The 23586-nt window shown below is 38.0% G+C and overlaps 1 protein-coding gene across 3 annotated transcripts in view; it reads left to right on the forward strand.

The window, feature by feature from the left end:
• The window catches only part of ARMC9 (armadillo repeat containing 9), a 65022-nt gene that overhangs the window by 17949 nt on the left and 23487 nt on the right, over window positions 1–23586 (forward strand). For 2 of the 3 annotated variants that reach the window (XM_050307847.1, XM_050307846.1), the window contains 11 exons: window positions 6027–6062; window positions 11223–11257; window positions 12401–12512; window positions 13520–13612; window positions 14879–14969; window positions 15843–15966; window positions 17866–18005; window positions 18739–18815; window positions 20872–20946; window positions 21981–22071; window positions 23402–23460. In XM_050307847.1, coding sequence (XP_050163804.1) covers window positions 6027–6062; window positions 11223–11257; window positions 12401–12512; window positions 13520–13612; window positions 14879–14969; window positions 15843–15966; window positions 17866–18005; window positions 18739–18815; window positions 20872–20946; window positions 21981–22071; window positions 23402–23460 — 933 coding nt within the window. The remainder of the gene's footprint in view (window positions 1–6026; window positions 6063–11222; window positions 11258–12400; window positions 12513–13519; window positions 13613–14878; window positions 14970–15842; window positions 15967–17865; window positions 18006–18738; window positions 18816–20871; window positions 20947–21980; window positions 22072–23401; window positions 23461–23586) is intronic. The other variant, XM_050307848.1, reaches the window with a different exon arrangement.

Here is a 23586-nt window from a genome sequence, read left to right on the forward strand (position 1 = left end):
TGTCTGCAATTCCTCTCTGCTCAGATTTATTTCTGAGACAATGCATTAGGTACCCCAGTAGTTTTCTGTATTTTTACCACCTGATGTTGGGGTTGTGTGTGTCTCCCCTTCCACATACTGACATAACCTGTTCTGTACAGCCTCTTGCCCTCTTCTCTCTGTTCCTGCTCTCTGCTTGCATCAAGACTTTTCTTTTTCTCCTGTGCTTTCAAGGTGCTCCATTTCCCCAGGGTTTTGTTCATAATTTTTTTCTTTCTATTATAAATTGATCCTTCAATCTCCTGAACCCTTTTGGAAAGGGGCCAGAGGGAAGAGTGTCACCCTCATTCAAGGTGCTGACTTGTTTCTTTATCAACTCTACAGAGAGTGCAGAGTGGCTGGAGCTGTGTCTTCTCTGACAAAAGCTGGCTGGGTTGTTGCTAGACTGCATATTTTTCTGTACACCTATCACAGAGCTATTTTAACTTAAACATCTGTCCTTGTATGGTTTAGCATTTAGGTATAGGCATGTTTTCTTCTTTGTGAAAAAAGAGACTTTTAAGAATTTTAAGACAGTAAGTGATCATTGAAGAAGTGTGTAGGCAGCAGAGTATGACCAGTATTTCAGCCAGAATCTCTGTCATTGGAGGTTTTTAAGAACAAGGTTGACAAAAGTTACCATTCACAAGGAGTGGTTGATGCTGCCTGACAGCATTAGGTGACCACTCACTCTATTACAGCCACACCACTTCTGTTTGCTTCTACTAAAAAATTCTCATCTGTGAAATGATTACTGATCCTGTGCATTATGTTTATTTACTTCTTCTGCTCTAAAAGTGTCTCTAAAAGCATTTATTCTCCAAAAGTACCTTTTCCACTGTACTTAAGACACTGCAGCCACTTTAACACAGTCTCCAGCTGTGCAGATAGGTTAGAGAAAGATGATGTGTTGGTGGTGGATTGGTGGATTTTTTTCCTGCTGGAGGTAAATCTTTGCCTCTCTTTTGTCCCAAATTAGCTGGGTTAAGCTGAGTAAAGCTGTGTCTTTCTAGCACAGTTGTATCTATTTTTATACTGGGCTTTACTAGCATAACTATTTCTGTGTGACTTTGTGGCTCCTTTACCCACACTATTTGAGGTAGTTGCTGTGCCAGCCAAGCTCTCTGGTGAAGGACCAGTCCAGTTATAGCACTGAGACTGTTTAGATTACGGGTTTCTTGACTGTTTTAGGTCACTCCTTGACAATGAGGTTATAGTAGCTTCTGTGGTTGAAATCTAATATTGTTTCTATAAGCAGATCCCCACAGACTGTCTGAGGCATTAGCCAAGTTTTGGAGGGCTAATCACAGTCTCTGCATGTAGACATTCACTGTGTCATAATCAGGTTTCCTCATCTTATTCTTGATTGATCGTAATGTCTTCATTTATTTCCAATGTAGAGAGTTCTGGTTTTATACATGAATAGCAAACATGTAGAGACACAAGTAAGTGTAAGAAGAAAAACATACATATAGCCTATCTTATGAGAAGAAAACTGAAACTCCTTTCTCATCATGTCAAAATATTTCTAGCCACTCCCTGACTGTTGATCCAGGAAGCCAGATGAGATGGACTAAAATTCTGACTGCTTGCCACTAGGCCACTAAGCCATCCCATTACTTTTTCTCCAGGGATTCAAATACTTCATTGTTATACACTCAGATGTTATTGTTCTACCCTTAAGTGGTTTCAGGTTTTTGCATAAGTTTTGGAATAAAGCTGGAGGCACCGTGACCCAGACTAAGTAGTAGCACGAGTTCACAGCATCTGTGCTGGATTTGTGTTGGAAGGTTCCTTCACTTTTTGCTCATAAATACTTAAAGACACTGGAGTGGGGTCTTTCCAGCTACTCCATTTCACAAACAGCCTTCTGCTGTAAGGGCCAGTCACCTGTATAATTGCAGAGGGAAGAGACTTGCAGAGGGACAACTTCTTTGCTCATCCTTACCATTAGGTCTCTGTATAGGCAAGATAAGTGAGAAGTTTTTTTAAAAAATTGTCTAAAGAGTTTTGACAGGCATTGAATATGGTGCTTTGTTGTTTGGGGTTTTTTCCCACTTCACCTTGAGTGCATTTGATAGGATTTGATCCTATCTCAATGATATCACCAGCGTTAGGGCCAGACCCTTAAATAAATTGGTTCTGGTGGATCAATATCTCTAAATAGATGAGCAGAAAAGAAAATCATTAGCAAGGAAATTGCTTTTTTGTGGTACTCTCATGCAGCCTTAAATTCCTATCTCTGTTATTTCGGGAATGAGTAAACATGCATTACATAGTTTGGAAGGAGGAGGTGCTTGAGTTTACAGTCAGCCATACTGGTACAAATGAGGGCAGAGTCCAAGATTTGGATCAGGTTCTGAAAGCAGAAAATACTAAAACTTCATTATTCCCTGAGATCTGTACTTGAGCTCTACAGTATGTTTTATTAAGTCTGCTATACTACACTGGTAGTTTGAAGTTATATAGAAAAGGAAGATTATATGAGTGCTGTTAACCAAAATGAAGAATTGCCCAAGGAAATGAAGGAGAATACTTTGGATTATATCCTTGGTAGCATTATTTGTATGCAAGCTTGATTTTGTTCCCAATGCATTGTGCTCAATTTTTAATGTCAGAAAAGCAGTATTATGTAATAGAAAGCCTTGAGGTCTCAGGCTTTGAAATTACAATAAAGGTGACATGTATCAGCTATTAATGTGTGCTGTTAATGTACAAACATCAGCTTCCTGGTTTGCCCCCCACCATGACTGAAGGCCTGTCCTTTCATACTGGAAGAAATTTGTATCAGGAGGACAAATCCCAGAAGCAAGTCTTACTTACTGCACTGGCTTTAAGACCTGAGGCAAAAGAGTTTTCCATTGTAATCACACTGGGAAGTCTTAGCTGGCAAGGGCTTCTGGTGTCAGCTTTGTGCTCTCTGGTGATCTGGCTTGGATCTCGTTCTTCTGCAGTGCAACTCCATGGCTCTTGCCAGCTCTCTGACCTCCTGGGTCAGCTTGTGAGCCTGATCCACAATCCATTAACAGGATGCATCTGCTGCACACAGTGGGAGAGAGGCCACATGACTGTGTTACAGTGGGAGATGTTTCCAAGGCCTCTCTAAAGCCCCTTTTTACCATACGGCTTTTTTCCTACCTGCAGTTGAATGTTATCACCACCTTCCATCATGTCATTTGACAGGTATGGTCCTGAACTGGGAGATAAGAAACCTGAGAGAATTGTCAGAGCAAAAGGTCTGGGTTTAAGAATAGGAGGCCAGAGCACTGGGCCTGACAGGCTGAGGAAACATTTATTTAAAGATTTAATTGGCTTCCCGACTTTCTGATATTCAGTGGGACAGGGAACTGATGTAGGTGGTGGTAGATTTGAATAGTTTCAACTACAGTACTCTATCATAGGACTGTCATAGTTTCTTATATCTTTAATACTCTGGAGATAAGTTTTTTTTTTTTTTAACCTTTCTGATAGTGATTTGTCTGGTGGATAAGAGCATTGGTTGTAGGTTTTTTTCTGTTCATTACACATCATGAAGCCAAGAGGATTGTGGCTTTTTACCGCAAACATAGCACATTCACTCCCCATCAAAAGTAGCATAGGTTCATGTCTTAAACACAGAAAGAGCCTTTTTGGGTTGAAGTAAGATGTACACCTTCCTAGAATTTCTCGGATTATGTATAAGGTAATAAGATTTTCTGAACTTTGGATTAAAGGGCAAACTGGAATTGTTTCTGCAGAAACACAGTTTCTGTCAATAGTAGAGGTGGTTTTTAACCGATGAGAATCTTTCTGTGACCTGAAAGCTGTGCAGATGTTTGCATATGTTGCACCTGTGTCATGGAATAGAATAAATGCCCATTATGTTTTTGCTGCTATTCAGTCTGATTATATTTACCTGTAGCTACAATTAGGTGAATTAATGTCCCTTGCAAGTTTTAGGTCTCTTGGCACAATTTTTGAAGCTGTGAAAAAATAGTGGGTTGCTGGGGGTTTTTTTTAAAGTTCTGTCACTGGACAAAATCACCAGCTCCTCTCTAAAGTTAAACTGTCATTTACAGGTTGTAAACAATGAGGATTTTTTTTTTTTTTTAATTTTTGGGATAGCTGTAATGACTAGCACAGTCTCCTGTTTTTCTTGTGCTCTGTGCTTTTGTCCTCAAACACCCTTTCTACTGCAACTGTGCACATGCCATCAAGCTGTAATAGTTTGTGGCAGGTATTCCGCTTCTTACTTGTCAAAGTTTTCTGCACCAGGAGACCCCATGAAACCCAGGATCAGGGTAACTGCAGGATTTTAGTTTGGGTTTTTAATCACTTTGAACCATTTAGAGTGGATTCACCCAGCATGATGTGGACATACTCTCTTTCATTTAAAAATAATACCTACATTGCAGCAAACAGCATCTACTCTAAGTGAGCTTTTCTTCAGATGAAATATATGAGTCCTCTGCATCCTTGTCCATAGGATCATTTTTATATGTTGCCATTTATATATGGAAATGAAGAAACAAATGTCTCTCTTTATGTAATCAAGTTCTTTTTTCTGCTGATACAGTATATGATGCCTTTTTCACAAGTTGCTGCGAGGTTTTTTTGTTTACATAAATTCTTCATCTCTGAAGGTGAGGTGTTGCCACCAGTAGGGGTTTCCACAAACTTTTCGTGTTACTGTCCTCAAATCATGAAACAGCTCAGGTTGGAAAGTTTGAAAGTTTGTTTGGTCCAACCTTTTGTGGTTTCCTTTACTGTTAAAACTTACCTTAATGTCACCTTTGTCTAGATGCCTATGTCTATTTTCACTGGCTCAGGTCATGCATGTGTTGAAATGTCTCTCATTATGATACAGGTTATCTCTTGTTTTCTTTTGCTCACTTCTTGGTCTCCATAAATACTGTCCTTTGTCTTAAATTGAATTTTAAATTGACTTTGCCAGGAACTGTCTCTATGTGTGTATAGTGCCATGAAAGTTAAAATACTCATTTGCATCAGGGAATTGTAAGTGTCAGGGTAATAAAAAGAATAATGTCAGATTTTGGTTAAAGAATAGAAAGAACTTTAATTTTTGCCCACAGGGAAAAGTATCAGGTTTCTTATGTCTTTTGTGTAAGGCTGTATATGTCTGTTAAAGAGCAGCCTGCTAAATACAGTGTTTATGTGCTTATTCATCTGCACTAAAATGTCCTCTAAAGTAAGTACTGGCAGGTTTGCACAAAAAGATTGGAAGCAAAATAATTAGTGTTGGTCTTATTTCATTGTGTTGAACTGTGTACTTTTATTTTGAATTAAGACTGTTCTTTTCAGATACAAAGCTGTTCTAAGTATTTTAGTCTAATTAAAGAGAACATGACATATTTTGTACTAAACTACTTGAACCATGAATTATCACCATTGTTTATTTTAGTAACTACATCTTAGATTTCCTTCCAGAGATACTAAAAGCTTCCAGTTTTTCTTAGTTTATCCTTGGAGCTTTTTGAGATGAGGAATTGCTAACATTGCTGAAACACCTTAAATTGACTGTCTTGGCTTTTGTTTTGTGCTGATTAGAAACTCCAGTCCAAGCAAGTATAGAGAATACTGGCACCTGCTCTCTCAGAAGCTGAGATCGGATCGATACCACATTCATTGGTGTCTCTCTCTGAGCTGCCTCAGTGAACAGTGCAAGCCATATATTCACATAAATGTGTCAGTGCTTCATATGTAGCTGTTTTAACTGATGGTTACAGTGGAACAATGTGCAGGCTAGGTATGTTTGCCAGGTGTTGAGAGGAGGAATTTGTAAATATATCACAAGACAGGCACTCCGGTTTCAGTTCTAAGACATACCAGTATGAGGATTAGGAGAAGCTGCTTATATTTTTCTTTTCAAAGCCAATAGTCTGTTAAGTTTTAGCTGATTTTTATTGGTTGTTTTTTTAGAACTGTGCATTTCTCTGTGATTTATTTCTGTTAACTTATTTTTTTTTTCAATCTTCTTTATTTTAATGTGTGCCTGTTTGCCCATAAAGGGATATTACTCTATGAGCCCTTGTGATGACGGATATGTAAGTGTCTATATCTTTATATCCTTTCGCGTTGCCTGCTCAGTCTGTCACGGTCTATATTTCTCTTCATTTCACAATGTGGAACAATTTTCTCTGCATTTTAACTTGTCATGACACTAACTGTATGGTTTATGAGAGGCAAAAACTGTGCAAGGCTTGTAATTTCTGCATGGGGAATGGAATAGATGTTCTGGGTAACCTCATGGCTTCATAATACACGTAATGCAGCATGTCAGCAGAAGAGCAGCTTTGCCCACAAATTTGACATGAAATTTTACAGCCTCCTATAGCATGCAGAAAGGAATTGTTTCTTCCATGTGATCATCTGTACGTAGCATACAATGTCCCTGAAGTGTGCCAACACCAGCTGATCCCACGACACTTTTGGCAAAGCAGATAAATACTATTGCTCAAGGTAATACAGCAGCTGAGTTGTGCTCTTCAGAGGGGTGTTGTGTTCTACGCATTTGTATTTTTAATTCTAAAAGTCAAACTCTCTTTCTATAGTAAAGGTTATATAAAAATTCTTCATCCAGTTAAAATGGATCTTTTTTCCTTGAAAACCAAAAATGCAAAATTATGTTCTGTGTACTGCCTGTGACTTCTGTAACCCAGATGGAAGTTCACATTCTGGCAGTGCTACAAGTACACCATAAGTATCTAATTTTGCCCATAGTCAGTGCATTCTTTGTGAAGAAAGGAAATGAGTTTGCTTCTAAGTAACTCAGTGTGTCATCAATTCATAAAAGTGATTGACACCAATTCTGATAAATATCAGTCGGTTTAAAATAACCTGCATTTATATTTTTATCACTTTCTTTAGGTAAAACAAGATTTTGCCTTTCAATAAAAACTGCCTATTTTTCCAACATGTGTATCACCTGGAATTGCAGTAAACCCCTGTGGGCACTCAACTTTTCCCTTAAAACAACATTTTGTTTTGAGAAGTAGTCATAGAAGTACTGAATGCAATCAACAATTCCTTATGTGATTCTTTTTATCCTGATGTAGAGAATATTACCCCATTCACCTATGGTAAAAGATCACCTGCATCAATCAACCTCTTCCTATTGATGACATGAGGGTTCATAACAGACATCTTTTTCTTAATGTTTAGGATTTTGTTCCCTCACATAATTCTGAGGCTTGATATTGAGAAAAGTTGATTACAGATGAGCAGTCATGAATGAAATTACCTCTGCTAAAAAAAAAGTTTTTCCCTTATTCAGATTAGTATAAAGTGTAATTAAATGTAACTTTGTACAATGTAGAATGTAAGAATTTACAGTGCAGAGTTCTTTATAAAATTTCTGTAAAGCTGTCTGACACTAATTCTGAAGTATTTCTTGAATATGTGGATAGCTGTCAGCTCCCCTCACTGTTTATATATAGTATTTTATACTTTTTTCTGGCATTTTGTCTATTCATTACATTATCACACAGTAGTACAGTGTGACTTTTTTATGTACACTTCAGATGTCTTAGAGAACCTGTTTTATATGGCAAGTGGAAAGTTTTCATAACAGCATATCTCTAGTATAAGTAAGAAAAAAAATTAAAAACATTTGCAGATCTTCTTATGAAATAACTTTGCATAGCCCCAGGAGGCCTGCCAGGTTACACAAGCTCAGAGTCTAATTCCTCATAGCCTGCATGTGGAGCAGTCTTGTTATTAGCATGTAACAAATGAGCTCAACATAAATTTGTACATTTTAATGATATGTAGAAATTTGCTCAGATTTTGGTTTTACTCATCACATATTCATCAATTATCTGTAACTATTAATTTGAAATCTGCATTGAATTTACACTGAGTTCTTATAGCACATTTTCAGAGTGGGAACTGAAGACAATCTGGCTTTCAGCTTTGCCTTCAGCATATTATGAATATATACATCAAATAGCAAAGGGGAGTTGGTTTGAATACAGGGCTACAGTATCTGATAAAATCAAATTGTGGTTTTGGCTTGCACATGAATGCATCTGTTTTCTTTTATAAATATTGATATTTTTTTTTCTTTCCCTTTGAACTTCTTTGGTTTATTCCATGCTGTTCGAATTCATGCCTTGCTTTGTTCAAAAACGAAGGGCTGCCATCTGTGGCTCATGTGCATCGTGACAGAATTATTTGACTTCACGTGGCACCTGGTTTGGCTTTGGCAAGAACCAACACAAACATGAGTCATACCCCGTGGTCCTACCAGAATGAGCCGTGCTTGGGCTGTTGCTTTCTTGTATTTCTTTTCCTTTCCTTTAGACACTGAGCTTCTGCATGTGTTTCAGTTATGTCAAATGATTCTGTCTCAAGATAGGTTTTGCATGGAAAGTATTTTGTTCAAGATTGTCTTTGAGTGCTGGGACACGGGAACATGTTTGCTCCGTGTTCTTCACACTCTGTCTTTCACTGGCAATTTAAAGAATACTGTTCCTCAAAGGGTTAAAGTAATATTTAATCTGCTCCAGGAAAGGTAAGACTGGGGAAAGGGCTTGGAAGAAAATGCTGAGGAAATAAATCTTGTAATCTAAGAAAACTGATAGTGAAGAGGAGCTACTAAATCTGGGGGTTTTTTGTTTGTTTGTGTTGGCTGTGCCATAAGCATTCAATTGTTTAATAGCAAAATAAAAATTTTTAGTTCTTCCACCCTGCCATTCATTGGTAGATCTCAAAACCCAGCTTATTCAAGAGATTGATGCCTGCATCTGCTTTCCAGATGAGAAAAATCAAGGCCCAGAGACGTGAAATGATGTGTTTTGATTTGTCTGCAGTTGGTGGGTGAATCAGGACTAGAAGGTATCTCCTGAGACCCAAGACAATGCCTCACTCTGCCACACTGGACAGATACAGATTAATTTACTTATGACTAATGGCAATAATGTAGATATTTAATGCAATAATGTAGATGAAAATGAAGAAAGGAAACACCTTTCTATCTGCTTATCAGTAGTACTGGCCATAGTCAGATTGTGAAATGACAGCACAGTGAAGGACAAACTAGCCTCCCAAAAACTTTTTTTATTTCTGTTTAACCTTATTGAACCCCATGCAACTTTATCCTTATTGCTTTCCCAGAAACACCAAAAGCCTGAGAGAGCTTCCTTCTCCCTGAGCAGGTTCCAGACTGATAAACTGAGTCTGATCAGCAAAGTGAAAGTCTCTCCAGCTCGGTGGTGCTGCCCTCAGAGCTCCAGTGTAGGGCCTGCCCCACTCTCTGGTGCCTTCCTGGTGTAGGTAGAGTACAGAGGCAAACCATATTAAATGCTTTGCTGTGCTCCATCTGCCGGCCTAAAAAATGAATTGGCAATTAACAGGATTTTGTCATGCTTGATCTGATTGATTTGTAAAACTTTGAATGTTTTTCCAGTTGAAGTTTCTGCAGTTTGAGATTTATAAAAGCTTGCAAAATCTTGCCCTTGCCAAGAAGTTTTATTTGCGTGGAAGGGTGATGCATCTGTCTTTACCAATTACATATCCTTTAGTTCGATTTTGATTGGAGCACAAGTTTTTCTAAGTCAGCAAAGAGGTGGGTAAAAAGAATTTTGAGAAGCAGAGAGACTTTATGTACATTTATATACCCCTAGTGCCTTGCTCTGTTCTCACAGCTGTTCTCTGTTTGACCTTCTCATCTTCAAGGGCTCTGTCATTTCTTTTGCATTAAAGTGCTATAATCATATAATCACTTTCTTTCCTGTTTTCCTCTAATGGAGAAAGGTGCTGAGGAAAGCAAGAAAAATGATTTGTGATTTCATTGCACATTCAGGTACAAGATGTCAGTTTTTTGACTGGGAAAACGGTTTTATTTAAACTGACTCTTTATACTTATCAAAAATACTAAGGAAAATGAATACAAATAAATAAGAAGAAAACAATCTAGGGGTAGATATGTAACAGAAAAATGAAAGACTTGTATTGTGTAGGATAAACTCTGATGTGAGAACTGCTGTCAAGACAAATTACTTTTGAGGTGTATGACCTGTTAATTGTCTATTGTGAACAAGTATTGACAATATAAAATGCTTTCCAATATGCATACAAGTTTATTTCACATCTAAGAGAGCAGTTCCTTGTATTAGGAGGGTACCCATGAGGTAGTGTGTTCAAGAATATGTCAGCTGGTGTAATTCAATATTCTCTATGGTATTTCATGCTTTTTGTCTCCTAAATCCCACAGTTTTAAATCTGACAATAGACATTGATTATATAGCTCCCACTGAAAGAGGCTCGGTCAGAAGAAAAGACCAGTTTTACAAGCATAAGTGGTAATGAGAGATTTTTAGAAAGTGAGTAGAGAGATCAGCACAAAGAAATGACATTGAATATTCTGCAAATATGCTGTGTAGTTGACATCATGAATGCATGATATGAAGCACTTTTATGCCACAATTGCTGCTTCCTGGCTCACCTACAATTAACTCTAGCAAAAAATATTTACTGAAGCAGACAACTTTTATGTGGAACTGTTATATTGTGTTGATGTTTCTAAGCTTTGACTTGTGCAGTGGTGCCTGTATATGCACTGTGTCCCAGTGCACCAGAGAGGAAATATCCAGGATTCAACTGGATGTATCTTAGGCAGAACCACGGAGAAATTACATGCTGTTCCATGTTGGTCTTTTCCATACTACAATACATAGTCTTTTCTTTGCATATTAATATTTATACATAGGGGTATATTTTAGTAGCAACAGGCACTTGAAAACATTAGTGTTGAAACAAAGAATTACAGTAAATTTGGACACAGGAAATGTGCTGGGTCTTCAGTGAAATATTATTGCAACATAAAGGTATGAACATTTATTAAATCAATGAATGTGCTTTGCAAGTTCTTCATCTTCCTCAGTAGGCTTTAGACAGTAGCTTCAAGTAATTTTTTTTTTTTTAATGCCTGAAGTGGAGATAATTTGTGGAGTATGAGTGTGAGGATAACATAATCAGATCATAAAAGAAGAGTTTTTTACCTGTGAAACACTTTAAGTGAAAAGAAAGATAAATAGTGAAGTACTCTTTCTTTAGCTGTGTTTCTGGGTTTGCAGCACAGGTTTTATAGGAAAAGAACAGCAGAAGCTCAGTGAAAGAATTCACAGTGGACCTCATTAGTAACATTGATGTGAAATTTGGACTAATCTGTTGTAATTTCTTTTTTTATTATTTTTCTGATCCAGGCTTCCACAATGTTAAGAGCATCTTTAGCCCCTGTGTAAGTATTTGTTGCAGAGCTTCATTTCTATCTGTGGAGAAGAGAAGGAGGAGTTTGTAAACTGAAGTGCACTGCCAGGTGTCTGCAAATGGGAATCACTCCTCCTCTGTACTTCCTCTGATCTCACTGAACAGTGTTCTGTGCTCTTCTGTTGAGCAGCTTCAGTTCCACTCTAATTACAGCAGGATGTTGCTAACCCAGTAAATCTGCCATTCCACACCTGTGAGATTGTTTCTGTATTTTTACTGTTTCCGCATGTTTCAGTCCCGTTGTTGTAATTGGTTTGATTCTCACAAATCCAGGAAAAGGGAAATTTTAGGTGTTTTAAGTTTAATTTTTTGGGGACTTAGTTAAAAAATTTAAGCTTATAATATCAAATAGGGATGGTATATCCAAAGTGAAGTTTTATTAAATTTTTGAGACACTGTTTTGATCCTTCTGTTGTTTACAAGATAATGGGGCAGTTACACATATGACGTAAAATTTGTTTTGAAAAGTGGTTAGATGGAAAGATAGTAAAACATTTTAGTCTACTGTATTTAAATACTAAAATTAAAACATTGACTGGAAGCAGTTTTGTTTAGGGAAACTTCTTTTGCTGTGTTAAAACTCAAAATAACAAGGTAGTACTGATGCATAAAAAGTGGTCCTGTATTAAATCTCAGGCTGTGGAAATCCATTCAGCCCCCACACACCCACCACCTTTGCCTTGGAGAAAACATTTCTGTGTGCATGAGGGCTTAGAGGTGGAGTTGGAGCTGCAGCTTGTTACTGCATCTGTTTATAATTGTGTGCTAAAAGGCAGGAGCTGCTGCCATCATGCCTTTGTGGTCCACACAGGGGAGGGGAAGGAAAGATGTTACTGTACTGTTTGGTGCCGCTAGAAATCTCAGATCATCAGCTGGCTAGTTGTCAGTGGCTGCAGGTTATGATGGTAAGTGAGCTGCATGCATGGTTAAAAAAAATGCCCAAGATTAACAAGTCTGTTGTTCTAACAGACAATAAAAGTAACCAAAGTGTAAAAATGTGGAAGCTCTTTTCCTAAGCAGACTTCCTGTTTTGGCTCTTCTCACCTCAGTAACATCAGCTGCACTGAACAAGGCGAGAGAGTTTTGATGAAATGTCTTTCCCGTTCGCATTTAGGAAGATGCAGGATGTGCCATTGTTGCCCTCTTTGGATTATGAGAAGCTGAAGAAGGATTTGATTACAGGGAATGATCGTCTCAAGGCCTTCTTACTGCAGGCTCTGCGCTGGGTAAGGAGAGGGCCTCTGGAGAAATAAAGAAATAGGTCCCTTTCTGGAGCAATCCAGAACTGAGACCCATTTTGCAAGCAAAATGGTTGTTCTGGTGATCAATTCAGGCAACTTCTCTCTTTGTCAGTGAAGTTTGCTAAGGCTCTTGAGATTATGCAGACAGCCCAGGGCAGTAGGTATCTATTTGTAGTGTAACAGTGTCCTTCTCATCCATAAGGAATTCCCAGATTCCTGGGATATTCAGTGGAAGTAATTTCTGATATGTTTTCAAATAAATTGTTGTTGTCTGAGGCAGTTCCTTTTTCCATATATTGCCCTGGTTTATGTTTATATAAATATTGCTGTATCCAAGACATATCTGACTCTAATTACAGTTCTCCTTTATAATCAAGGTATTTTACAGGAGCCTGCCTTTTGTTTGGCTTGGATTCTGTAATGACATTTCAGAAAAATTACAGGTGACAACAGGAAGTTACATTTTCCTGCTGAAAAGGAAGTTGATGGGTTCAAAGTGACAGATGAAATATGTGAAAGATGATAATAGTGGAATTCTGACCAAGGTTCGATGTCCGTTTTCACATAAAAACCCATCCATTGGAGCTGACCAGTGGTGGTTCTATCCCAGTGCTCTGTCTCAGAGGCTTTAGAAAAACACCACATCTGTAGCTATTAAGAGAGGCTTTTTTAACTTTATGGGAAGTAATGCTGTATCCTTCCTGTAGGGACAGTAATGACAGCTGCCAAGTAACAGTTTTGTAATGGATCACTAAGCTGAGGTCAGGTCAGTTCATTTCATCTCTTTCCCTTAGATCACTGAGGTTGAATTCCTATTCCCTGTGAGAAAAAGTTTCTCAGCTATGGAGTATCAGCACCTTTAAAATCTTCAGGGGTCATCAGTCTGCACTACCTCTTATTTTTGTTGGTTTTTTTTTTTTGTTTGTTTTGGTTTGGTTTTGTTTTTGGGTGGGGGTTTTTTGAGTGGTTTATTTTATTGTTATTTATTTTAGCGCTTGACAACATCATATCCTGGAGAACAGAGAGACACTGTCCTGCAAGCCTACATCAGTAATGATCTCCTGGGCTGTCACAGCAACTGTCAGGTCAGATGGAACTGAGAGTTGTCAGTTGTCCAACTTCTGTGTGATACTGCTCATTTCTGTCTGTAAAGTGCTGATCATAAAACTTTATTGCACTCTGAAAGGGGAGGGGAAAAAAAAGGTAGTAATGCTGATCTCAGGTGATACATTTGACTTCTACATCCTAGTCTTTAAATGTGGATGGCAAAACTTTGCATTACAAGAGCTCTCAGTGTAGACACAGTTCTTGTAGACAAATGGAAATTTATCACCTCTCCTGGTGCTTAACTTCTGTGAGTTGAGCAGAAGCCAGAGGCCCTTATTTATGAGTTACCTCTTGCTTATCAGATCCTTTTTGAATGATTATGTATTGTTAAATAATACACTCAATTAATTTCATTGATTTACGATAAGAACTCAGTTAGGACTTCAGTCCGATATTGTTATGGATATGTCATTATGCACCTGCAATAACAGGTTCAGCGGTACTTCTGTGAATTTGAAATGGTTTGGTCCCCTTCTTTAGAAAGGGGAATCGCCAGTGTGTTGATCTTGACAGGTTATTTCAGTCCCTGATTATCCAATACTGTTGCTAAACACCAAAGTGCAACTTGTTTTCATTTGTAGTAGTGAATTTAGTGCCTATTTGAGTTCCCCAGAAGTTGGAGGCAGTGGGTCTACTTGTTATGTTGTGGCTCCATTGTCAGTGCAACAGTAACTTGTACCTCTACAAAAGTTAAAGGATTATTAAATCAGCGATCTCTTTTTCTCCCTGTAAATTTCTGTAAGAGGGAAGTTATAATTAATGCCTGAAATAAAACAGATTAGAAATAGGTTGGAACGTTTTTTTGTAAGTTACTGAGCTGCTTTGCACACTCTTAATTGTCAAACAAAAGTGTTCTTATTCAGATAGCTTTACTGCATTTAAGTTCATCAACAAAATTAAGTTGTTTGCTTTGTGGGCTTTTTTTTCACTGACCTAATATTAATTTTAGATACCAGCTTTAACTGAACTGTGTTGGCTCATTATATTCCCACTCTACACCAGTGTTTTAACAGACTGAGCTGAGAAGCTGTGATTTGCTTATTTGTTCATTTTCCATTTCTCCCTCAGCCCCCTGCCAATAAAAAAGAAATTTAAATTATATTGACGTTACTTAAGATATCAGTATGCATTCAGAGTTTATTTGCTGTGTAAATTTAATGACGCTTTCAAAACATTATAGAAAACTAATTTTGCTTCGTTCCTTTTTTAGTGAGATTTAATTAATGTTTGCTTTTTTTTTTCAGAGAAGTGTCCTCAAATTATTAAATTCCAAGAGTGAGGTAGTCAGACAGTATATGGCAAGACTCATCAATGCTTTTGCTTCACTGGCAGAAGGTAAAAGATTCACTGCAAAAAATAAGGTAGCATTTTCATCTAATGCTGGCTTATAGGTGCTTCACAAGTCCATGTCACTGCATGTGAAAATTGAGAGCCTTGTTTGCACCCTTTTTCTAAGGATTCCCTGTCTTTCATTACATGCATTTGGTATGTGGAAAATTTTCATTTTGACACAGTGTATTCAGCATTTCTGACTTGTTTTGATGATTTGTGGTCTATGTGGGAACTTACCTGGGTGGTGCCTTTAATACAGTCTTCAGTCTCTTCATGAGGGTTAAAAAAAAAAAATCCCCATTCATTAGAGGCTCTATGAGCAGACCTCCTACCAGGCTGTTCAATAGTGGCTACTGCATCTGTTCTTACATTTTCCTGATCCTCACCTGAATAAATCTTTGTGCATCACTGCTAACTATTTAGATGCTTATATATCCAGCTTTGTATCTCCAGTTGTCCCAAATTAGCCCTTGGTTTGCTGCTATTTTGGAGCTAACTATTGCTAGAAACTGAAATCCCACCTAAAGTCAGTAGCAGCAGGGCACTGGGCTTTCCCAAGCTCTTTGGACATCCCTGTCCTTTTCCTTGAGTGTACAAAATTGTGATAGATCAGAAAGCATGTACTGAAACAGAAACAGTGGATTCTGTGTGGTACTGATTTGGCAGGTGTGGGCCTCTAATGCCCCAGGTGTGTGGAATGATGGCAACTGGTCTGGTACACAACTTCATTTGTGCAGGTGTGTTTGGTTTTTGGCACAAGACTGTGGCTTGTCAAGAAGGAACCGAGGTCAATCCTGCTTACTTTTCTAACGAGAGGGAGCTTTTCTGTCCTAGCTGATATCTCAGCATCTGTTCTTTCATCGCTTTTTGCACTAGGTCGTGTCTACTTTTCTCAGAACCCAACAGTGCTGCGAGTGCTGGAGGAGAGACTGAAAGCTGAAGACAAGGATTCCCTTACATGGGAGACTGTTCTGGGGGCTCTGCAGAAATTCAGCCTCAGGTGATGAAAGCACAGCATGTGGTGGTGACAGCAGGAGAGGAAATGCAGGCTAGTTAGGCTCTGTTCAGGGAGGAAAGAAGAGCACTTGATTTTCCCATAACAATCATCAGAATCCCTGATGGCTGATGAAAGCAATGGCATTTATTACGGAGGAGAACTCAGTTTTGCTGACTGAATTAACCTGACTTCCTACCAGCTGTCCAGACTCAAGTAAATATACATCTCCTGCCACAGCCTTGTGTGCTTTATATGTCTTCCTTAGCTGAACAAAGAGAAAATCTTAACGTAGAAGCCTCTGACGATCCTACACAGAAAAAAAGAATTGCATTACATTCCAAACATAAGGTTTTCATTATCCTTTCTGCAAACATTTTTCAGGGATTTCATCTTCATCCTGTTGATCCTCTTTCCTGGAGCTGTCTATGCAAGGGCTGTCTTGTTTCTCACTTTTGCATTAGCAGTCTGACTCAAATGCCCACCACAAAAGAAATATGCAAAAGCAGTAAAGGGTATGATGTTGCTCTGTTTATCAAATAAATATGATCATAGGAACTCTGTTTTCACAGTACTCAGGAGGAATATTCAGCCCTAAATAGTTAACTAAATGTAAGGAGGTGGATGTGTTTAGCACTTGATACTTTCATTCAAGTTCTTTTCTAAACTCAGACTGCAAGTGTTCATTTGTTTTTGTTTGAGTTTATGTGTTTGGGTTCGTTGATGAATGAGGGCTGCCTTTGGATTTGCTTCATTTAGAACTTGTCTGGATGAAGCACATGTAAATGTGCTTTGTGTAAAATTCTGCACTGCTTCTTGACAGGATACCTTGTATGTATCTGTGATGAAAGAGAATAAATCTTCATACCCTACTGCTTGAAATCCTAAAACAGAAAGTGATAATTCTATTAAAGCAGTTGTTAGTAGAAGTTAGTTTGTATTTTGGGGTCTAGGCACTAAGCTGCTGAAAATTTGAAAGTTTTTTACTTTCTGAAGAGTAACAGTTAATCTTATAGAAGGTTAATTCTAGATTTTTGACATGAGGGAAACTCTTTTAATGTGTGGTCAGATGCTCCTTTGTTTTGCTTAGTCCATGCCATAGACCTGCTGCAATATCCAGCATTGAGAAAGCATGTGAGCTTTCAGGACTAAAACTAGGAAAATACCTTCTTTGATCTTTGCAATTTAAACTTATTGCCTCTTGGAAATAATGTTGTTAAAAACTGTATGCTTCAATAAGACCTTTCTACCAATATATACTTCTTTTTTGTATTGTAAAGCATGGAATTTCTGTTGTAGATCACAGTTGGCCACCTGGCACTTTATTCAGTGTACTCTTCGAGGGCAAATACAGGTTGAGTTAAGAGAACATGTGATTTAAAAATCTCTAGAGAAAAGAGCAAATAAATTCAAGCAAAAAACCTCATTTGTCAAATCAACAGTACAAAAGTGCTACAGTTCTGTGGCTACCTATGTCAGGAGAAGTAATTAATTTGTTTTATGGAGCTGTTGTGTGTAGCTGGTTTTTTAAACCAATTTTAAAAGACAATTGAAAATGCCATTTTAGGTGGAATAAGAAGCCTTAGAAAACAATGAAGAAACTTACCTCAGCAGTTTGCAGGTTTAAAAAGAACAAAACAAAGACAAACACACTCCCCCCCAACCTATCCAACAGCGTTTTACTCCTCTAACTTATGGGAATCTGAATCTTCAGGTTCTTCAGGCTTTGTTAATTACTTAGTTTAATGATTCTGCCAAAATGGGTAGATTTGGGATTTTTTTTTTTTTTGGCTGGCTAGTGTGTTTTTAACCTGCTTACACTAGCTATAAATGTATTTGAAAACTATTTATGCAGTGATCTGATTTTTGTGATTTGTGATCTGATTTTTGTTTTTTTAATCCTAGGCGTGCACTGCAGTCTGCGATGATCAAAGATGGGCTCATTTTCTGGCTGATTGATGTTCTAAAAGATACAGATTGCCTGTCTGATTACACCCTGGAGTATTCTGTTGCCTTGCTCTTGAATCTTTGTCTGCGGAGTGCAGGTGTCGTACATTTTGAATTACAACTTTATTCCAAGAAATGGATAGGGAAGATTGTGAATCTTTTTTTTTTCCTGATATACCAGGATTCTTTCAAGTGACTATAATCAGTAGCAGCGATTTACATGACCAGAGATATTTGAGTGTTATAACTAAAATGCTTTTGAGCAGATCTCTTTTCCCAAGAATCCCAGTTACGGAGGTTAGCTTCACCAAATCCTAAAGAATTAAGCAAGGAAATAAGCAACGGAACCCTATTAAGATTTGATTATTTTTTCATATCAATGAAGGCTGCCATTCCTACATTTCAGGCCCACTTTTCAAAAGACACTTTGTGTCCACTTACACAGTCTGTGTAAGAGATTTCTTTGTAAGCAGGAAAGAATTGGGTTGAGGAGTAACGGAGAGGGAGGAGTTCAAACTTCACCTTGTTCAGTGAAATACTTACCTGCTTCACTTCTGCAATGCAGAGATTCTCCCCAAGAAAATAGGGTCCTGTCTACACCCAGGAGATTTGAAAGAAGAGCTTAAAGTAAATTTCCTTTTAAAAAGGAGAGTAAGGTAAAAGGGTTGGAAAATCGGTCTGCTTGTTGTAGATAAAAGATTACAACTGCACACCTCCAGAGTAACTTCACTGATTTCAGCTCAGTTATTCAGCATTTGTCAGGAACAAGCAACAGTATTGCTCTGATCAGTTATATTTTTCCACGCATATTTGTGTGTTCTGCCTTTTCAGGGAAGAAAATGTGTGCAACGATTGCAAACCATGTGCTCAAAGTTCTCTCTGATCTTCTTGGCCATGAGAATCAGGAGGTATTTGTACAGCAAATTTTGGGTTAATGAAAATGTGGAAGGAAAAATTAAATATTAAAAAGAAAAGCAAAAACAAGAAAGGAAAAAAATGGACAAAGAATTGCTTTTGTTTCCCTTGTTAGATCCTCATGTAATTAAGTTGCATAAAATTTTCCTAAAATTCACAATTCCTTAAATTTTATTTCATTGAGCACTGGTCTTTCCAGCCAAAAGTATGTCTTCCTTTAACAAATGTGGGCAGCTAAGAATGGAAGTCTTCTAAATGCATAGTTACCATGCAGTCCATGTGCCTTCTTGATTGCAGCTTCTGATGCTGTTTAAATTTCATCTCGCACCAAATCACCTCTAGCTTAACTAGTTCATGAGATGAGCAATGTGTGGTGCAATTCCATTATGCAAAACCTTAGGTGCAAAGAAGCAACATTTGCTGGTAGTTTTAAGGAATGCTATAAGAAAACACTACACTCCTGACATTCTAGCCCTAATTATCTTTCATTCAAGCCCTAATATCTTTTTATCTATGACTTCACTTGACCTGCCACTTAACCCTTTTGTGATTCCTTTCTTCTCTGTCTCTGGACACACTTGCATCTAAGATGCTAAATCGAACTACTTCAGAGGAAAATGCTAAAAATTATAGGTTATTTCTACCTAATACTTTTCAGCACATCCCTGTGATGCCTGCTGTCTAATATAGAAAACATTGCATCAGCTGTCTCTGCAGAGGGGCGCTTCTTTAACCATGGAGGAAAATTCAAGGCAGGAGGAAATGCAGGCAAATATTGTACAAATCTGAATTCAAGGAGGCAAAATTTTTACCAGGTTATTATAGAGTTATTCCGTGATGATTGTGCAAGGTGTCTGGGGACTTGTGCTAGAAATGAAATATAAACTCTAGTGTCTTATGTTTATATGCAATGACTGAGTCATCAGGGGTTTTTTGTTTATGACTTAAACTGAAAATAGAGAATACATTTCAATGAAATGCTTAGTCTGTGTTTTATAAATTCATTAGAAGATGTAGATCAGTTCTTTTGATTAAGATGAAACTTGACATACCTTTATTGAACTCTTTCACTAGCTTGGTTTTTGTGAATGATGAAAGTTTAATACAATACATATTAATACAAAATAACATCCCAGTCCCTAGACTGGAATACTTATAAAATGCTACCATATTGTTGAAGTCTGCGCCTTAAAATGACTTTGAGCTTTCTCTCAGGGTACGTTCTTACAACCCAGTTTGCTCCAGCACAGCTGACACAAGTTTTATTATCAAAGGTAGAAAACAGTGCTCTTGAGTGTCAGGAGAGCTTCCTGAGGAGCTGTGGAATCCTTGTGTAAATCCCAGTCCCTTATCTACCCTTGTTTCCCCTGCTCCCAGTCCAGCTCATTGCTCATTTTTCCAAAGGTATAGACAGGATGACTGAAAATCTTAATACTGCAAAAGTGACTGGCCAATAGAAAGGGTCACATAAGTGCTGATAAAGTGTGTTTGACAGATCTGGTGGCTTTTCACTAACTGTATTTCAGAGGTTTCATGCTGGCTGGCTTTTTGCCTCTCCTGAGGGACAGTAACAGGCAGCAGACTGTTTGAAGCTGCTACAGCTTTTATCATCCTGCCTAAGGCTACAATGTTTGAAGCTTGTCTTGAGTTCATGCTGACAGGGTCTTGTCCCTGTTCTTTGTCCTATTTTTTGTACTTCCACTTGTGTTTATCAGAAACTAACCTTTTTCTGCTTTTCTCTACTTTTTCATTTTATTCTTTTTTTTTTTTTCTTTTTTAAATGGCTAGGTCAATTTGCAAGAATACATTTTTGGAAGGCAGAGGGTTTGAAATTGGCACACAGCAATACTGATTTAGATCTGTATCACAGTATATTTGCATCCTGAAAGTTCACTGCTTCCCAAGCAGGAATTTTTGCAAGTCCAGTCTAGCCTGGTCTAACTCTCTGAAGTGTAGTTGTTCTGCACTTTCACTCTTACATTTTGCTTATCGTCCACTGGGATGAGTGTAAGAGTTTTTCTTAGTGATACGAGTATTTCTTCCTCTTAGATCCAAACATATGTGAATGGAATACTGTACAGCATCCTTGTCATCCCTTCTATCCGAGAAGAAGCCAGAGCAATGGTAAGAAGTGCTGCACAGAGATCAGTGCCTGTGCCAGAGATGGCCCTCACAGGGACCTGCTGAGCAGGGCATTCTGAGAAGCAAACACACAAGAGGCCCTCCCCTTTGATGCTCAGGAAAGTGTGAATGTATGTCTCAAATGCTTTTGCCATATTTGCTGGTCTTTTTCCCAGAAGTGGAGCCCCAGCAGCATGAGGGATTCTGTCTAAGTTATAAATCAGAATATTTTAGAATAGTGTGTCCTTCCAGCATTTTGTAGATTCCATGTGACCCAGGAGATGCTTTCATCTGCCCTTCTACTTCTTCCCCTTATGTAACTCATTCTGCACCAGTGAGTAGCCACTAAGAGGATGAATTCCTCTTACTGCTTTTACTTCTTCCTGGTATAGATATAGTTAGTTGGGGAAGGCAGCAGGAGGAAGGTTTCAGAACTGGCAATTGACCTCCTGTGAAAGTTAGTCGAGTGGTAATGACTATTTTAACTTCTGGATTTGAGGAAGCTGCTCCTTGGGATGGCAGCGTGCCTTTGTATCTAAAGAACCAACCCAGAGAGTTATGCAGACGTAATTGATGTGAGGTGTTTCACCTCACAGAACACAGAGGATTGGAAGTCATCTTAAATGATTAAAGACACAACATCAACCCTATAAGGAGCCATAAAGAGAGAGCAGGTTTAATGTCAAAGTGGGTTCTGCTCTCTTGTTTTCCCTCTCTGAACCTTGCACCGTTGTCTCTGTGGGTGCAAATTTGCCCTGTTCTGACGACTACTGTGTACTGAGTTCAGAAGGCAGAAGCAGCAGATCTTTTATGAAAATTTGCTGTTCTTTATGGATATGTCTGTGTTTAAACCTAGAAGCAATCTAGAGAGGGTATACCTTTTGGGTAGGGAGCACTTGGAGCTGGACACTGGTTTGCTTCACACTGCCTCTGTTTTTCCTGACAGTAAAAAAAAAAGAGAGAGATTTTAGCTAACACAACTCTTTCAGTGTGATCCCATGAAATACTGATCTAGCAATGTTTTCTGCTACATCCAGGGAATGGAAGAAATTCTGCGCTGTTTTATCAAGGAAGGAAATGCAGAGATGAACCGACAGATTGAATTTGTTATCAAGCAACTCAATTCAGGTCAGAGGAACAGATGTAGCTATCAGAGCTTTAAATCTTTCACAAAAGCCATAAAAAAAGCTAATGTTTTCAGTTGGCGTGTAAACCCTCAAAAAATAACAATACTGTGATGGTCTGAGAGGGGGTGAATAGTGAATGTCAGGATTTGAAAGATGTATTTTAAAATTTCTTTTTGTATTAAAATTATAAAGAAGAAACAAAAGGCTGAGTAGGTCTCAATTCCAGAGTTTTGGGACCATAAATAGAATGACCTAGACTGTTTATTTTCATGCCAGTGGCCTCACAGTAATGAGAGACTTCTGTCAACTGCAAAAATGTGATACAAATTTGTAACACAGGATTTAGGGACTAGGTCTGTCTGTGCCCATCTCTTGCTCTATTGAGGTGTAGCTTTATCTGAAATGGCTTATCCTGAATAGGGAACCGAAACCATCCTTTTTGGAGAATATGTTGATGTTGATGCTGCGTTAATACAGACAGGTATGAGGAGGTGGAACATTTATTCTATTCTGTGTTCCTTGTGACGGAAAGGAAGACTTAAAAAAGAGAGAGCAAATAATGAAAAGGAGATCAATTCTGATTAAATCTTTCTGTACAGTAAACATAGAACAAGTTTGACTGCTTTCTTTGGCTTTTGGAATGAGAAGACATTACAGTTCTAGCTGGTAAAAACATTAAAGTTCTAGCTTGTAGAAGAAATTACAGTTGTAGCTTGTGAAAGAACAAATAAAGTATTTAAGCACTATATTGCCACTGTATAAAATCTGTTCATCAGGGTTATGGAACTGCTCCTCTTCTACCTGGGAATGGTATTTTTAAGAGGCTTTGATTGGTGAGTCCACGTGAATGCAGTTTTCCAACATAAGCCTGGCTTCTTTTTCCAAGGAAATAATTTTGTCTGAAATTTAGAAGTATTCTACATGAGTACTAACTTTTTATGTACAGAAGCAGTATAATATTGAAGTGTTTGTAGGGAGAAGTAGGGGCTTTTACTATAAATTAGTTGGAAAATAGACAAACTAGCAAGTGCACACTCTTCTATTCAGGTCTTGTCAGTCAATACAGTGAGACATCACAGTGGATTTTATGAGAAAATAAAAATTCCAGAGTGTTTCTATGTCTGCTGTTTTTCCAAATATGAATTTTTTTCAGTGATTTCTAGAATGCTTTATAGGAGCAAATGATTCCAGTAGTTGTCTGGAAAAGAATGGGGCATCTGTATGAGAAACAAGCTAAATCTTGCTCTTGTCAAAGTGGGGTAATACTGAGATTCTGTTAAGTTGTGCATGTGCAACTGAACTTACATAATTTTGGGGCTTTTTCTTTTTAGAAGAGCCATTAAATGATGCTGTTGTGTCTGATGATGAAGAGAAAGAGGAGGATGAGGAAGTAAGTACAAAATCCTTCTGACACCTTTTAGAAAAATTCTTAACCTTCTAGCCAGAAAATGTTTATGTCAATAAACCAGACTTTGTTTTTTTGGTGGATTTTGATTTTGTTTTTTCCTTTTATTTG

The sequence above is a fragment of the Myiozetetes cayanensis genome, unplaced genomic scaffold (genome assembly GCF_022539395.1).
Source record: "Myiozetetes cayanensis isolate MyiCay16 unplaced genomic scaffold, myiCay2020 scf13, whole genome shotgun sequence".
Lineage (NCBI taxonomy): Eukaryota > Metazoa > Chordata > Aves > Passeriformes > Tyrannidae > Myiozetetes > Myiozetetes cayanensis.